The 17,742-nt window shown below is 43.3% G+C and overlaps 1 protein-coding gene across 2 annotated transcripts in view; it reads right to left on the bottom strand.

Annotated features, from left to right (window-relative positions):
- The window catches only part of LOC126335558 (uncharacterized), a 637,852-nt gene that overhangs the window by 11,450 nt on the left and 608,660 nt on the right, over positions 1-17,742 (bottom strand). For both annotated transcript variants that reach the window (XM_049998973.1, XM_049998974.1), the window contains one exon: positions 1,139-1,318. In XM_049998973.1, coding sequence (XP_049854930.1) covers positions 1,139-1,318 — 180 coding nt within the window. The remainder of the gene's footprint in view (positions 1-1,138; positions 1,319-17,742) is intronic.

The following is a 17,742-nucleotide window of genomic DNA, read 5'->3' as shown; positions in this document are numbered from 1 at the left end:
AAGGTAACTGATTTAGGTATGTGATGCTTATCAGACTTTTAAAAAAAGAAAGAAAAAATGAGGGAGAGACTAATTGCCCTGCAGTATGCAGCTAACGTACAAATTATGGAAATCAGAAATCAATATACCCGTACGTGAGCTCAAAACAAAGAAGAATCAGTAAAGCTTACATTCATTTAAGTAGGATATTTAAGGTTGGGGAATTGCATTGGTTAGTAGACACTGATAGTTCTGTGAAACCTCGTCATCCCAGCGCTGACAAATACTATTGGGTACCGAACAGAGGTTCGCTGATGACATTGTAATTCTGTCAGAGACAGCAAAGGACTTGGAAGAGCAGCTGAATGGAATGGACAGTGTCTTATCAACAAAAGCAAAACGAGGATAATGGAATGTAGTTGAATTAAGTCGGGTGATGCTGAGGGAATTACATTAGGAAATGAGACACTTAAAGTAGTAAGGGAGTTTTGCTATTTGGGCACGAAAATAACTGATGATGGTCGAAGTAGAGAGGATATAAAATGTAGACTGGCAATGGCAAGGATAGCGTTTCTGAAGAAGAGAAATTTGTTAATATAGAGTATAGATTTAATTGTCAGTAAGTCGTTTCTGAAAGCATTTGTATGGAGTGTAGCCATGTATGGAAGTGAAACATGGACGATGAATGATTTGGACAAGAAGACAATAGAAGCTTTTGAAATGTGTTCTGAGGCATCAAGGGATCACAAATTTAGCATTGGAGAGCAGCGTGGAGTGTAAAAATCGTAGAGGGAGATCAAGGATGAATGCACTAAGCAGATTCAGAAGGATGTAGGTTGCAGTAGGTACTGGGAGATGAAGAAGCTTGCACAGGATAGAGTAGCATGGAGAGCTGCATCAAGCCAGTCTCAGGACTGAAGACCAGGACAACAACAACCTACTAGACTCATTGTGAAGCTTCAGCAAACATTTTGCCTCTTATGGCGGGATCTGTCATCCATAAACATTTTGTGGAAAGTCTGTGAAACACCCTGTATAGCTTGTTGGAATGACAAAAAATTCTAGTCCTTCCTTCATGTGTTTACCAGTATTAGCAGTAGCTGTGTGTGCCCGAGGCAGATTTGAAGAATCGCGTGCAGAGCGGGCTGCCGCCACTCACCTGCGTAGGGGTGGTGCGGCCGGCCGTAGGAGGGTGGCAGGCGCGGCACGAACCGCCTGTTGGGCTCTGCTCCCGCCGAGTCTCCGCCGGCCAGGCCCAGCATGGAGCGGCAGGAGGGCGCGTCGTGAGCTGTGAGCCGCCACGCCACACCGCTCACCGTGATCAGCACCACGCCCACGCCTGCCGGCATCAACACGTCTCACTCTCAGCTCGTCACGTGTATGTAGCGCCGCCCCGTACAGTTACGCAAAGCAAAATCAAATATGACGTCTCCAACTCAGCGGACGTCTTCAGGGCTGCACAGTTCCCAAGTCCTGAGGACGACCGCTGAAAACCAGCCGAAACTTCAATTCATTTTACTTCATTTTCCATTATAACACTGCGATATCTCACGCCCACACTCGGACACATCAACACCGTCAGTCTTTATTGCCATACGGGTATAGTGCTCCACCACAAAATGACGGTAACAACGACGACTCCGTACTATAGTACGTATAAGTAATTATTTTCGTCTGATTTTACGATACACTTGTGTAACTGATGTTCAGATTACATTTCTTTTTGTTTCGTGCCATGATGTTAAGAAAACTGTAAATAAATTTCAATGTGAATATTAATGTTTATGTCAAATGTCAAGTAGTATTGTAATAGAACTGAAATGTAACCAGTGTTGAAACTGTTGTAAGATGTTTAAAATTGTAACTGTGCTTCTGGTCCATACGTAGGCAATGTGTTAGGATATGTAGAATGCAAAACCTCGGGTGAATACCTGGTCTGTCAGGGAGCGGTAAAAGGTGGATGGCAGGCGAGCGCGGGAAAATGTGCGCGGGCACTGCACAGCACAACGGGCTCAGCAGCGGTAGTTGGAGTCTGGCACTGGTCTGAGCAACACATTCCGGAGCGAGGAGGCTCTCCTGGAAGACGTAGTTGCACTGAGCCTCGGGTACGCCGTTCCAACGCCCGCACAGCATGGCAAGATTCCATAGGCTCTAAATGGAAAAATATTGCGACGCTAAGAAGAATTAAAGTGCCGATACATCAAGAGCTATAGCTGTGGTTGTATGTGTGCTCTGTGCCGCCAACCGCCGCATCGATACTAGCAGGTTGAAACTTTTAGTACTGTATTCGTGTGGATCAGAGAGTGGACTGTGTTTGTTTGGTGCAATAATAACCTGAATTTTACCAGAACTTTTCCTTCACCCAATTATCCTCACAACTAATCTAGACAGGGTCCTTTCCAAACGTTGTGCAATCCGAGTGTCCCGAAATAAAAATTAAAAATTGTGTTAATAATAATTATTTGCAGAACTAGCTATATTAGAATGGTGTTTAAAGAAATGTTTTGTTAATGAACAAGTAAATGAACAGCGAAGATCTGATGAAGTCCAAAGATAACTTTAGTATTGATATAGTAATGAAGTTTGTTATTTCGAGACAGATTTAAAGGCATTTAAATGAGCAGTAAATAAGATGAAATGAGTAGTAACTTATATACTGGAAATCATGAATGAATAATAAATTCAGTAATAATTTTTTTTAAGTACTGCGATCATAACAGTTTCAGGGTTCCCCCTTCATTCATTGGAATTGATTTTCCATATCAGTACAGAACGTGAAACTATCAAGTAAAAAGATTGTCTGGTTCCAAAATTCTATTATATTATGTAGTGTTACAACTTGTTGTTTTGCATGAATATATACGAACCTGTACTGGGAAGAAACTCAGTTAATGCCTAATTAGGCTGGTGACCGTATTATTGTCACATTGGTAGTATCTTCTCGTTTGCTTTTGATCCGTCCTGACGTGTGATTACATTTCGAACTTACTTGACGGATCATTGTTATTACAGAGTGGATGTAAGTCTGATTTGCCACCATTCAGGTACACGCGGTCGATATCTATGCGAAAATCCTTTCTCATAAGGTAAATCCCGCTCGCTCACCATAGCACAGGCTTTAACGAGTACTGTGTCAGGGATTACATGACACAAAGTGAAATCATAAATTACACCTCTAACCGTGCAGACGTCTACAGAACTTAACAGCTTCGACGTCCTGAAGAAGAGCACTGTAAACCACTTTGCAATATAAACCGACAATATTCCACACTCACAAACCGCGACGCCAAAATGTGTCACTCTCAAATCATATGGGTTTAGTGCCACAGCACACATTTAAACCGAGCGAAATTAAAAATGGTCGTGCGGTAGCGTCCTCGCTTCCCGCGCCCGGGTTCCCGGTTTCGATTCCCGGCGGGGGTCAGGGATTTTCTCTGCCTCGTGATGACTGGGTGTTGTGTGATGTCCTATGGGTAGTTAGGTTTAAGTCTAGGGGACTGATGACCTCAGATGTTAAGTCCCATAATGCTTACAGCCATTTGAACCAATTTTGAACATTTCCACGTCTCTCATCCAGCTCCTCGCGCCTTACACGATGTGATCGTAAGTGATCATCTGAGTTTAGTGCTGCGTGACGCAAAGTGAAACAAACTCGCCTTTTTGAACAACTCAATGGGCGCCTTCAGGGTGCAACAGTTTCGACGTCCTGAAGAGAACCGCTGAGAAGTGGCTGAAGTGTCAACCCACCTTACGTTGTTTTGGAATATAACGTGGCAGTACACCGAAAAGAACTTTCGTCAAGTTGATACCGCCTCTTAGAACCAGCGGCCTCATATTTTTGGGTTTACAAGCACAACCGTTAAGCAGGACGTCCGGGAAGAGATATAACTTAAAAAAATTATTGTACAGCACACTAAGCAAAATCGGCAGAAACAGTTTTGGAGTTCAGTTTATTTTATGCGGATGCTATACCTACATTTTTTTGAAACTTTGTTGTACGAACTAATGCCTTGTAAACGGAGACAGATGGCGAAATTAGATTACTGTGTTACACGTATAGACTTTGGTATACCAGTTACAGTCACAAAAAGGAAAAGGATTGACGTAATATTTTTTTTACAAATTGTTTCGTTAATTAACCACTCAGTAGGTGACGGCCCCCTCGTGTAATTTTCGACCTTTTAGGCAAAAGTCATAATTACTTATTCTTCTGTTTCAGGCCCTAATCCAAAGCCAACCTGTGCAGCTGGTCCCGGCGGAGGTTCGAGTCCTCCCTAGGGCAAGGGTGTGTGTGTTTGTCCTTAAGATAATTTAGGTTAAGTAGTGTGTAAGCTTACGAGCTATTCATTGATTCTAAACAATCCTTTTTATGTCTTCACTTAAAACTTCCGAGCTGATAGGCCGTGGTCGAAGTATAAAACTGTCTCCTGACGTTTCGTCGCCGGCCGCGGTGGTCTCGCGGTTCTAGGGCCGCAGTCCGGTACCGCGCGACTGCTACGGTCGTAGGTTCGAATCCTGCCTCGGGTATGGGTGTGTGTGATGTCCTTAGGTTAGTTAGGTTTAAGTAGTTCTAAGTTCTAGGGGACTGATGACCTTAGAAGTTGAGTCCCATGGTGCTCAGAGCCATTTGAACCACTTTTTATTTTATTTTGGCAAGCGGAATGCTCTGTTTACGAAGGCACTTTCTTGTTTACTTGTGACAAATGCTACTGTACAGTCTCAACCTCGCATCAGGCCAACAGTGTGTAAGTGACAACTTTTTATTTTTTTTATTTTTCCAAAAACGATTTCCAAAAATTAATAGTACTTTGTAAAACAACAAGAGTGATAGTTTTTGTATTACCCCACACATCACCAAAAATTCATTATGTGCCTACTGTTAGTGTGTGGGCGTATGCTGTTGCCAAAACACCGGTCGGCAAAGAGATTGCGAGAAGATCGATAATAGTCACTGGAGAAGATCGATAAGAGTCACTGGAGAAAGCGTGCCTATCAGGAGGCCAAAAACAGCCTCGCTAGAAACACTCCACCAACGCCCTCTTATCTACCAGTGTTTATGCCGCCACTACAGACTGGAGGGCCCAGTTAGTCACAGTTCCAGGCTGTCAGCCAGTCGCAGTAGAAATCGCAGTTGCTGTCAGTCAGAGCCACAGTCTGCAGCTCAGAGTCAGTCAGTACATACCGACTATAGTAGTGTACATAGGCCGGCCGTTGTGGCCAAGCGGTTCTAGGCGCTTCAGTCCGGAGCCGCGCTGATGCTACGGTCCAAGGTTCGAATCCTGCCTTGGGCATGGATGTGTGTGATATCCTTAGGTTAGTTAGGTTTAAGTAGTTCTAGTCTAGGGGACTGATGACCTCAGATGTTGTCCCAGAGTGCTTACAGCCCATTTGAACCATTTGAGTGTACGAAGCAGGATTTGTACTCCACCAGCAGTGAGGCTAATGTAGACTACTATGGAAGAGCTTGTGCCAACACACATGGACTAGCCCAGAGATAAGTAGCTTTCTGTACTCTTACACAAAGAACCCTGTTAATACAGTGCAGGTGCATTGTAAAAAGGAGATACCGGCAACCAAACAACATTGCTTCCCCTGGTACAAGATCCTACAGTGTCAACGATGACACAAAAGTCATTATGCCCACATGTCTCTGTTTGGACTGTAATTTAAAGCTGTGATGGTTTCTCATTTTCGGTGCTGCTCTTTAATGGCAACTAATCAGTTGTTGACCAGATCCTGCTGAAGCTTTCGCATTTTCATGTGCAACTTCAATAAAAAAAAGTATGTCTTTTGTTATTCATTCTCATGTATAGTTACCGTTCTTTATTTAGTATCAAATACCGGGAAATGTGCCAAAATATTAATTTAGAAAACGCAGTTATCGCATGAACTGCTGTTGTATGTGAGCCGTGGCGCACGTTACTGGCGCTCCAGTCTCTTGGATGTCCATTATCGATCCTTCGATGTTTTTTTTATCTTTGCTTGCCTTGTTGTTTTCCACATTCGTGGGGCGAGTGGTAGTTGACGTTTGCTCGGGTGACCTGCTGGGACGCCACGAGGTACGAGGTGGGAAGCAACCACGTATATGTGGAGTTGGTTGTACGCGGTCTGCCGGTTCAGGATGGAGGATATGTGTTGGCCGCCTGCCTGTCTGCTCTCCTGATTTTCCTCGGCGTGCCTTGCGACCGCCTACCTTGGGTTGCTGCCTGGTGTATCCTACACGGGCCATACCGGACGTCCAGCAGAAGTTAAGCAGCCTTGTGTTTCTTTTAAAGAAAAGGAGCAAATGTATAAGACATTTTGTAACCAATTTTGGTGGCCTCTTAAGTGTGGCCTTAGCGTTTACACTGCCTTTGGGGAGAGCATAAATTTAAGTAGTTGGAGTTCCCTGTCCCTTATAATCTTTTGGGGGTTTTATTTGAATTTTCTCTTTGCGGTGCCTTCCTTGTGCTTGGATAAATGTTTACTTGTATAGCGGGAAGTGACTCCTGGTTAAAACTCGGAGAAGGTATTTGATGTTACTGCCGCCTCCGGCATTCGTCTTTTCAATTAAGTGTTGTCATCTCTTCGAGCGACCTGGTGTCACTCCTCGTTAATTAATGCTGGTTTATGTGTACTTAATTTCGAATTGGCCATTTAAATTAATATTTTGGAGCGCAGTATAGCACTAAGGTAACCTCATTGTATACCACCTTGTGCCCCGGTCTAGTACCTTAATTTTCAATGGCACGAGTTAGCCCCACTAGCGGTTTTACTGATGTGCTCCCTTCAAAATCTTGTCTTGTATAAGTTTGCCCCATGTGTGTCTGGGAACACAGAGATGAGGTTTAGTGTGACTTCAGTGCCAGTCAGTTAATGGAATCTTCATTTTGGCTTGGCTTCCACGGAAGAGTTGGAGTGGAGCGTAGTGTGTTTTTATTTGTTATTCATTTAATTACTGTAAGTTTGTTTATCTAATGGGGAGCAAGACATTTAGAAACTGTTGGTATCAACTCCCCTAGTTGCTGGGTGTTGCTAATTCGTTCCAAATGGCCTATTACTTATTCAATGGCAAGGTTGTTGATTAGTTGGTTACTGTGAGTACAAATTCACAGTATTTATTTGTCATTACATATTCTGTATTTATATGTTATTTGTTAACATCGAGTATAGATTTAAGTGTTAGGAAGTCGTTTCTGAAAGAATTTGTATGGAGTGTAGCCATGTATGGAAGTGAAACATGGACGATAAATAGTTTGGGCAGGAACAGAATAGAAGCTTTCGAAATGTGGTGCTACAGAAGAATGCTGAAGATTAGATGGATAGATCACGTAACTAATGAGGAAGTATTGAATAGGATTGGGGAGAAGAGAAGTTTGTGGCAAAACTTGACTAGAAGAATGGACCGGTTGGTAGGGCATGTTCTGAGGCATCAAGGGATCACAAATTTAGCATTGGAGGGGAGCGTGGAGGGTAAAAATCGTATAGGTAGACCAAGAGATAAATACATTAAGCAGATTCAGAAGGTTGTAGGCTGCGGTAAGTACTGGGAGATGAAGAAGCTTGCACAGGATAGAGTAGCATGGAGGGCAGCATCAAACCAGTCTGAGGACTGAAGACCACAACAACACAACATTTGTTGCCGAAATTGTTAAAGTGTCTCTGTCGTGATTCAATCACTAGCTACGTGTTTGAGCTAAACTGATATAAACGCTACATTGCCTCCGTAAAATTTGTTGACAGCAGAAGCCCTTAAGAGAACTAAGTTTTGTCACTGCTTAGGTTAACCTTTACTGGGAGCAATATGTCATGTAGTTAAATTTTGTCTTAAAATGTGTATTTCTCTGATGTAATGAACGAGTGATAAAAGAAAAAAAGCAAAGGGGCCTGGTCCTTTTATTGTGTCCGGTTTGTAACACGTATCAGTATGTTCTAAATGTGGTAAGTCATGTTCATTATTGGTAAAGGCCAAATCAAATTTGAAGCAACTATAGTTCCATTCCACCCCCACCCCCCTTTTCCTTCTTCCGGTAAACTAAAATCATCCGTAAATTCAACCGCAGTATCTCATTTATTAAACAAGCTTCTATTGTCCTGCAGCGCTGGCGTCCCTGCCGTACAGACGAGAGATTCTTCGAAAAGACCGCACATTTCACTGTGCGTTCCTCCAAGACATACGCTCGAGCGCGTCACTGAATACGGAAGCTGGTCCCCAGAAAACCGTCCCACAGTTCGCTGCGCCTGTAATTTGAGCGCAACGCCGGCCTGTGTAAACCCTGCAGCGAAACTCAGCGCCGGGCACCCAGTAATTGCCGGACGAACGCCACAGTCGGCCAAAGGCGGCCAGAGAGTGAAAGCGCTCGCCTGCGCCTCCGGCGACGCTGACGTCACCCCAGCGGAGCATAATAGCGTGCAATAACGAGGGAATTCCCGGAGGTTTTAAATCTTTCAATCCCTCGCAGCGGTTCTCAAACGGGGAAAGGGGGGGGGGGGGCAGGAGAGTACAGGGGAGGGGGAAGGGTAAGGTCTTTATCCCCGGAGATTCATCTTCACTACTCGTGCAGAATGCCTTTCTCTTGTCTGTTCCATAATTTCGTCCCCCGCCGGCGTGTTCGCGAAATTTGATATTCCACAACGGCTTGCGGAGAGCGAGACGGCTCGGCGAACCCTGCAGAAACTGGGCGGTAATTCTAAGGTGCACGAGGAGTGTCCCTTTACGTACAAGCAGTGGGGCCACTTACAAAAGGCATTCACGTTTTATGGAGGCGTCTGTGCCGGCGTCCCCTGATGCCTTTGCCAAGACCTTCAGGAGGTGGTGTAGGTGTTGGCTGAAGAAAAAGGCTCTACGTCGGGGAGGGGTAGTGGGGGGAAGGAGGAGGGGGGAGGGATAAACAGAGCAGGGGGGGGATGGAAGGGGGGTGAGCATGCGGCGCGACCGACACAGCGACTCGGGGGCGGAATGCGCTGTGGCGGGCTTCGGTCTCATCAAAAGTTTAGCGGGCCTCCTCCGCTTGATGAACGATTGTCCCGCTGCGAACGAACAGCGGGCGTGTTGCCTTTTTAATGCGGAGTTCCAGCGAGCGACGCTGGAGACAGCCTGCCGTCTTCCTGACGTGCGGAAGCTGGATGAGAGGGGCGCTGACGGACGATCCAAAGGCACAGCAAGTAGCGAGAATGGCGTGACCTTTGTTCACAATATCCGATTCAATGGTCTTCCACTGTCGGAGGCTACCACTATTTGAAAATATTCTTATCCCGTAATATAAACAACGAAAACTCTGTGACGGAAACGGAATACTCCAGTATTCATACGCCTGTTGAATATCTTGATTAATATTAATCGTTATCCGAGCTTATTTTCACATAGAAAAAGACTCATTTCTACAAACCGTAAATGAGGCAAGTACGAGATGTACACTACTGGCCATCAAAATTGCTACACCAAGAAGAAACGCAGATGATAAACGGGTATTCATTGGACAAATATATTATACTAGAGCTGACATGTTTTTACATTTTCACGCAATTTTGGTGCATAGATCCTGAGAAACCAGTAACCAGAATAGCCACCTTTGGCCGTAATAACGGCCTTGATACGCCTGGGCAATGTGTCAAATAGAGCTTGGATGGCGCGTACAGGTACAGCTGCCCATGCAGCTTCAACACGATACCACAGTTCATCAAGAGTAGTGACTGGCGTATTGTGACGAGCCAGTTGCTCGGCCACACTATTGACCAGACGTTTTCAGTTGGTGAGAGATATCGAGAATGTGGTGGCCAGGGCACCAGTTGAATATTTTCTGTATCCAGCAAGGCCCGTACAGGACCTGCAACATGAAGTCGTGCATTATCCTGCTGAAATGTAGGGTTTCGCAGAGATCGAATGAAGGTTAGAGCCACAGGTCGTAACACATTTGAAATGTAACGTCCACTGTACAAAGTGCCGTCAATGGGAACAAGAGGTGACCGAGATGTGTAACCAATGGCACCCCGTACCATCACGCCGGTATGGCGATGACGAATACACGCTTCCAATGTGCGTTCACCGCAATGTCGCCAAGCACAGATGCGACCATAATGATGCTGTAAACAGAACGTGGATTCATCCGAAAAGATGTTTTGCCATTCGTGCTCCCAGGTTCGTCGTTGAGTACACCATCGCAGACGTTCCTGTCTGTGATGCAGCGTCAAGGGTAACCGCAGCCATAGTCTCCGAGCTGATAGTCCATGCTGCTGCAAACGTCGTCGAACTGTTCGTACAGGTGGTTGTTGCTTTGCAAACGTCCCCGTCTGTTGACTCGGGGATCGAGATGTGGCTGCACGATCCCGTTATAGCCATGCAGATAAGATGCCTGTCACCTCGACTGCTAGTGATACGAGGCCGTTGAGATCCAGCACGGCGTTCCGAATTACCCTCATGAACCCACCGATTCCATATACTGTTAACAGTCACTGGATCTCGACCAACGCGAGCAGCAATGTAGCGATACGATAAACAGCAATCGCGATAGGCTACCGACCTTTATCAAAGTCGGAAACGTGATGGTACGCATTTCTCCTCCTTACAAGAGGCACCACAACAACGTTTCACCAGGCAACGCCGGTCAACCGCTGTTTGTGTATGAGAAATCGGTTGGAGACTTTCCTCATGTCAGCACGTTGTAGGTGTCGCGCACCGGCGCCAACCTTGTGTGAATGCTCTGAAAAGCTAATCATTTGCATATCACAGCACCTTTTTCCTGTCGGTTAAATTTCGCGTCTGTAGCACGTCATCTTCGTGGTGTAGCAATTTTAATGGCCAGTAGTGTAAGTTGACCGGTACTTAAAAAGACCGAAAGAAGTAAAGCAGAAAGGTTGTGATTACTTTCGCCTCTTCAGGGGTCAACCAATTAATCTTCTCGAACAGTTTCCCTCCACGAAGACTATTAATCACAAGGAATTCGGATCCTGATCACTGTAGTTTATCTGAGTCTCACAGAGGAAGGATTCACTAAGATGAAAGACCTGGACTGGCTTTTGAAAAGTATATGAATAACGCGGTCGGTCAATAACTGTATGCTGTATGGTTAGTTAAATGCCGGACCTCCTTTTCAGAGACTTTCTGGCTCATTGGTGCCCAGTAAAAGAATCTGATAAATTAGCATTTCTTATTACGCCCCTGACGCAGAAGTGCCGGCCGCTGTGACCGAGCGGTTCTAGGCGCTTCAGTCCGGAACCTCGTGTCCGCTACCGTCGCAGGTTCGAATCCTTCCTAGGGCATGGATGTGTGTGATGTCCTTAGGTTAGTTAGCTTTAAGTAGTTCTGAGTCTATGGGACTTATGACCTCGGATTTTAAGTCCCATAGTGCTCAGCGCTAAGATCCAGGTAATAATGTCCTTGTGTAGACTATTTGGAGCAATTTAGAATGTCCAAATACGTCTTTGGCATCCACTTTTACAAGCAGTAGTTTGTCATTTACAAATTTTCTATTAAATTCAGTTTTCTTTAGACAGGTTCTTGGGTGTTAACCTATATCTCAGCTATGGTACCAGATATACATGGCCCCATTGCTACGCAGTCTGATTTCTTATAAAAGTTGCCTTCAGTGTAAATCCTAAAAAACACTGAAACCCTTTTTTCAGTGTTTTTCTATCTCACCCGTTAATTCATGGATAAAGGAACTGCCGGAACTCTGTTTTTCCAAATGACATCTTCCATGCTATATGTTGTTGTGTTAGCTGGGGGGAGTTCCATACACAGCGATTGTTGTCCCCTAATTTGTCACCCATTGTGCATGTCTGGGATAATTACATATCAGGCAGCAATTTTCAGCAACTGACTCAGCAAGTGTTTCAGAGAATGTCAAGAAGTTTCACAAGACAGTATCTGGAACCTGTTTCCTTTCATTCCACAACGAGTACAAGGAACCATCCCGCGATTCGCTTGAAGTGATATAGGGACCCACGGAATCTGTATGGCCAGACGGGGGACTGAATACGTCTCTCAGCATATTCCGTTCCATTCGTTAATGACACGCAGTAAACTTCACTGCTAGTAAATGTGTGTCTGGGACGGAATTTCTCTAATTTTGGTGTCGAGATCCTAATTTGTACGATAAAAGGATTTAATGCGGCTGATAGAGTCATTTTAATAGTGAGCTCTCCAAATTTTTCGAGCAATCTATTCGCGAAATTCATTGTCTTTCCTACGACGTCTGCCATTGCAGTTTATTGCGCATTTCTGTGAAACTCTCTCCCAGAACTGAACGAAATCCTAAATAACATCGAAGCTTTTTTTCAGCATCTTTTCTGTCTCACCGGTTAATTCAACAAACAAAATATAATCCGAACTCGGCTTTTGTACGCGACATCTTGCATACATGGATTGCGCTTATTAAACTACAACTGATAAATATGAAATTATCCTCCTACAGGCCTACATTTGAGAGTGGTTGCCCCCGCCTCACCCCCCCCCCCCTTTCCCCCGCCTCGCCCCCCCCCCCTCTCCGCCCCTTAAATCGCTTTAGCTCCTGCGAGCTATTCACCGTACCTTTCTACAGGTAGTCCAATGTTCCCTACGTCCTGCATATACTGCTCTTACTGAGTGGTTGTGTGAACTATTACCCGCGAAAGTGACGCAAGTGCGAGGCATCTGTCGTTGCTCTTTCTGTTTCTGAGCTACGATATTGGTACAATAGCTTCCCGCACATGCTTTCAGTAACATAGACAAGCATTTAAAAAAGTTCAAATTGTATTATTTCTGTTACAGCCATTACAAAAACATTGACTTACGGGTTTATTTTCACAGTAACGTGTGATAATTCATAGATCAAAAGATTGTTTTGAAGAGCGAATCATAGTATATCACCAAAATATGGAAAGTAGTACATAGATAAATGGAAGCACAAATGAAAGCTGTTTCCTGCACTGTTTGAGAGACATTCACGAAATGGTGTGACATACACATAAAACAAGTCTAACAATGAATGAGTCATGAGTAACCGTAGTATCTAACATCACCGGAAAGAACTAGATTCTACGATTTGTGTCCGTTCGACATCACGATTGTTAGAAAAGGAACAAAAGCTCGGATTACTCATCGAAATGAGTGGTTCTTGGCAAAGTAGAAATCATCTTGGATATTTGCCTTAATCATTTTAAGGAGATCATGAAAAACCTAAATCTTGATTGCTGGACGGTAACATAAACTGTTTGTCGAATCCGATTCCAGTACCTTATCCACCGCAATTTCGCTCGGCGCAATGGTTAACGCAAAGAGAAAAAGATATAATTTTAATTTATTTGCCTAGGGCCGTTTTTCTTTATCGTGTTCAGTTCATTTCCGCTCGAAACTCTCAATCCCAGGCAAACTTCTATATCTACATATATACTCCGCTAGCCATCAAGCGGTGTGTGGCGGGGGGCACAATTCGCGCCAATATCACATTTCCCCCCCCCCCCCCCTCCCCCTGTGTTACACTCGCGGATCGCGCGAGGGAAAAACGACTGTCTGAACGCCTCAGTACGAGCTCTTATTTCCCTTATTTTTGAACGATGATCATTACGCGAGCTGAAAGTTGGTGGTAATAATATATGCTCTACATCCTCGGTGAAGATTGGATTTCGGGATTTACTGAGCAGCCCCTTCTGTTTAGCGCGTCGTTTATCTGCAAGCGTGTCCCACTTCAAACTTTCCGTGGCATTTGTAACGCTCTCGCGATGGCTAAATGTACCAGTCACGAATCTTGACGCTCTTCTTTGGATCTTCTCAATCTCATACAGACGAAGAATACTCTAAGACTGGACGAACCCTAAAGTATTGTAAGCTATTTCCTTTGTTGAAGGACTGCATGCTTCAGGATTCTACGAATTCTTGTTGCGAGGATCTCTTCCTCTCCGAATAGGCGACATGAAATAGAGCGATATTACGAAATTTTGTCCCAGTTTCGAATATTTTTGTCATCAGCTGTAGTAGTCATGGAAATCATACCTACTGGTGAGAAATGACCGGGACCCGAACCCATGGTTTCCATGCCTAGTACATCTGGTGTCAAAAATACAATTTCGACGTAATTTCGTAATATTACTACAGCTGCAAATCGCCACCAATGTCTTCGTTCCTTTAGACACGCATGCACGTTCTTAGAATGCACGTCATTCGAAATAGGGCACAAGCTCGGAACGTTTGGACGAAGAAGGAAATCGGCAGCGCTCCTTTAAGGGAACCATCCCGCCATTTGTCTGGAGCGATTAAGGGAAATCATAGAAAACCTAAATATGCATGGCCGGACGCGGATTTGAACCATCGTCCTCCCGAACGCAAGTCAAGTGCTTTAAACATTGTGCCACTTTTTCGGACAGGAATAAATGTGAAGTGCAAGGAGAGATACACAAATGGGGGAAAACTAGGCAACAGATAACAATAACGTTTGTCTTGCTGCTCGCAGCAGCTCCGAGTTCACATAGGCAGGAATAATTTCACGAGCAAATTTCGCTTTCAGTTTTAGCCGCTAAGCGCCGGCACGAGCTAAACTGAATAACGAACACATGGCAGAAAACGAATTCATATTTTTACTGCAAGGTGCTGTCTACGTTGAAGAGGGAAAATTCGTCGAAATTAAATGCTGTGCTGAAAAAAATGTACGGAATGTTTAAGCGGAATAAATGTTTGCGATATTTGAAAAAATACGTAAAGGGTCCACAAACTGCTTTGTGGGAAACATTTGATAATGGCATCCAGTTTCGAATATTGCGCTCATTCTCTCAAAATGGGCTGAAACGAGAACATGTAACAAACAGAAATATGGCACCGACAATTAAATTTGAACGTAGGATGCTCCAATAAGAACACAACAACATGTGCATCTTACTCTCCGACAGTTCCATTCATTATGCGACAGTAAATAAGTCTTTGAGTGGTTGCCGACATCTCAGATTAAACTGTCTTATGATGTCGGACACATACGCTCAGCTTCTACTTATGTTCATATTTGACATTTCACAGATAGAAATTTACTAGCAGAGTTTACCTTCCATGCTTTCAATTTGAAACAGAGTTTGTTTTGTGACCTGACTGTGGTTTAGTATATCGTAACTAGCACCGCAATAAAGAAATTCACATATGGGCTGGGAGCGCAATAAGCAACATGACTTTCATAAAACACATTACAGCCCATCGGAAATATTTCACCTCAAAATGACGTTGTGGTGGTAAGTTTAAATATGGTTACCTGCTGACTTTTTACAATTGTGTCTACATAACAGAGAATAATGTTTAGTTTATTAACAGAAGAAGGTCTGTAACTCCTTTGAACTGAATAACCTACAACTATCTAAATAAAAGTAGGAAGTGCCTAGAACGAACTTTTTTCTGTTTAGCTTATCTGCTTGTCAGGAAATTAAGATTAACGATTTTATTAGCGGCTTTATTCGCTAATTCACTATCTGATGAATGAGAGGGAAGGTAATTTTTCTTCCTTTCATAAAAATGAGTTACCCTAGAATGTAATTTCGTATGACGTCACTAAATATAAGTAACTAAATGAGGTCAGCTTATTGATTGGTAAAAGTGATGCGCTGCATGTGGAAAAGCTAAAAATTTCACTGTGTATCGAATAAAAACCCACTATAAGTGGTCATAGTGCCGGAAGTGCATTAGACGCTTGTGGTTTCGCTGCTTTTCGTGAATACAGACTTCTTCTCCGTGCTCCTTGCTTAGGCTGCTTATTTTGCAATGACAGCGACAGAATATTTAATGATACTTCTTTTCACCTTAAATGTCTACTTTGGAATAGTGACACAGAAGTTTGCATAACCACAGAACCGACACGTAATCGTGTACAAAACGAACAATGAAAGATCATCGAAAGAAGAAAATTTCTTAAATTCACTGAGGTGTAAGATACAGCCAATGTATATCCATTAGATAATGGAATAATTATTTAAACAAAAATAAGTTTTTTATATACCACGCATTTAAATCGGGCTAAAAAGTATAAAGTAATTTCTCCTAATTTCAAAATGATTAATAACCTCAGAAAATTTCTGATTGTGAATATTTAATAGCTGTGGAAATACTGGCAAGGTTGACAACGAAAAGTGTGGGACACATGCAACAGACAAAAGCAATCAAGTTAACTATTCATGTCTCTATCAGTACTTAGCGTAATAACGAGGAAGTGAACTATGCATACATCAGTTATGCATTGGATGCACCCCATGTTTTTCTCTTTAAATATTAAAGGCATTTTCATAGCTATTGAAAATGCAGTCACAAATTTTCTAGACTATCTGTATGGGGTTAGGAATCTGTATGGGGCTAGGAGAAATTATTTTATACGCCTTCGACTCCAACTTTAAACTATTAAAAATTCGTTCTCATTTAAATAATTATTTTCCGGTTTTTTAATCATGAGAATGAAGTCTGACAATAGATTTCAAACATTTTAAACAGATTACAAAAGAGACATGGGATGACTAAAGGTTTATTTCAGTTTCTCTTCTCCTGACTCAACCAGTGTATTGCCTCCTCTTAAGTGTACATCACGGAAAGACCGTGAAGGTAAAAATCAGTGGGATTCAACAAGCTCACATGGAAGCTTACCAACAATCTGTCTGTCTCGAATATCATTTCACTAAACTTACGTAATAGGCTTCCAGGAAAACAATATCGCATTTCTACCAGCGATTCTCGTTTGGATTTCGTGTGACGCAGACAGAATTGTTAAGAATCTAGCGGCCCTACTACAATTTCTGTGTATCAACTACATCTAATTATGAGTTCACTTGCGTCCTAAAGTGTGTCAGAAATGACAAGTTCCACTACCGCAGTTATTTTTATTTATTTTCACAATCGTGATTTTGGCATGAGTGCAAAACTTCACTTATTTTACTAAACTATTATGAAATATTTTACTGGTAAGTCCAGACGTTTCTTCAAATTCATTTATTTAGCCGAGCTCAAAGAACACCAAAACACTATATAATTTAAATCAACAAACAATTTCACACTTTATGAATCCACAGTTCAATCGTGCGTAAGCTGGAGAACTTTGAATGCAACCCTAACGGCTAAACCTGCCACCACCTAAGACACTACAATGCCAGACTCAAACTGGCGAGTGTCCCTGCCAGCACTAGTAACTATCTCCAATCTCCATTAATACTGAGGGGTTTTCTCCAGAGAAGTGTCCGCCTCTGGTAGCGGAGTGGTCAGCGCGACGGAATGTCATACCTAACGGCCGGCGTTCGATTCACGGATGGGTCGGAGATTTTCTCCGCTCAGGGACTGGGTGCTGTGTTGTCCTCCGCATCATCTTTTCATCCCAATCGACACACAAGTCGCTGAAGTGTCGTCAACCCGAAAGACTTGCACCAGGCGAGCGGTCTACCCGACGGGAGGCCCTAGTCACACGGCATTTATTTACCAGAGAAGGAAGCACTGTTATCTGACATTTGAATGAGACATAACTGTTTTATAAACTTTTTGATTAAGACCCCAACAAACATGGCTCAAATTTCACTCGTAGCTTACCTTAACAAGAATGAAATTCTGCTTCAGCACATTACATGTTACAATTTACCTTTACACTCCTACCAGTTAAAAGAGTTCCTTGCTTTAGCCTGTGATTCTGCTCTCCTCACTGCAGTTAGTTACGAATTCCTTCAAACACCTTTGGATTGTTTCTTAAATCTCGACAATACTGTACAACTGTTGCTCTAGAGTCTAGTTCTTCAAACTTATCACCGTACTGTACACTTCGATATGATCGCAGGAAGAAAATTCCAGAGTATTGAGTGCAGGTG

The sequence above is a fragment of the Schistocerca gregaria genome, chromosome 2 (genome assembly GCF_023897955.1).
Source record: "Schistocerca gregaria isolate iqSchGreg1 chromosome 2, iqSchGreg1.2, whole genome shotgun sequence".
In the NCBI taxonomy this organism is placed as follows: domain Eukaryota; kingdom Metazoa; phylum Arthropoda; class Insecta; order Orthoptera; family Acrididae; genus Schistocerca; species Schistocerca gregaria.
This window is presented reverse-complemented; position numbering and strand designations above follow the sequence as displayed.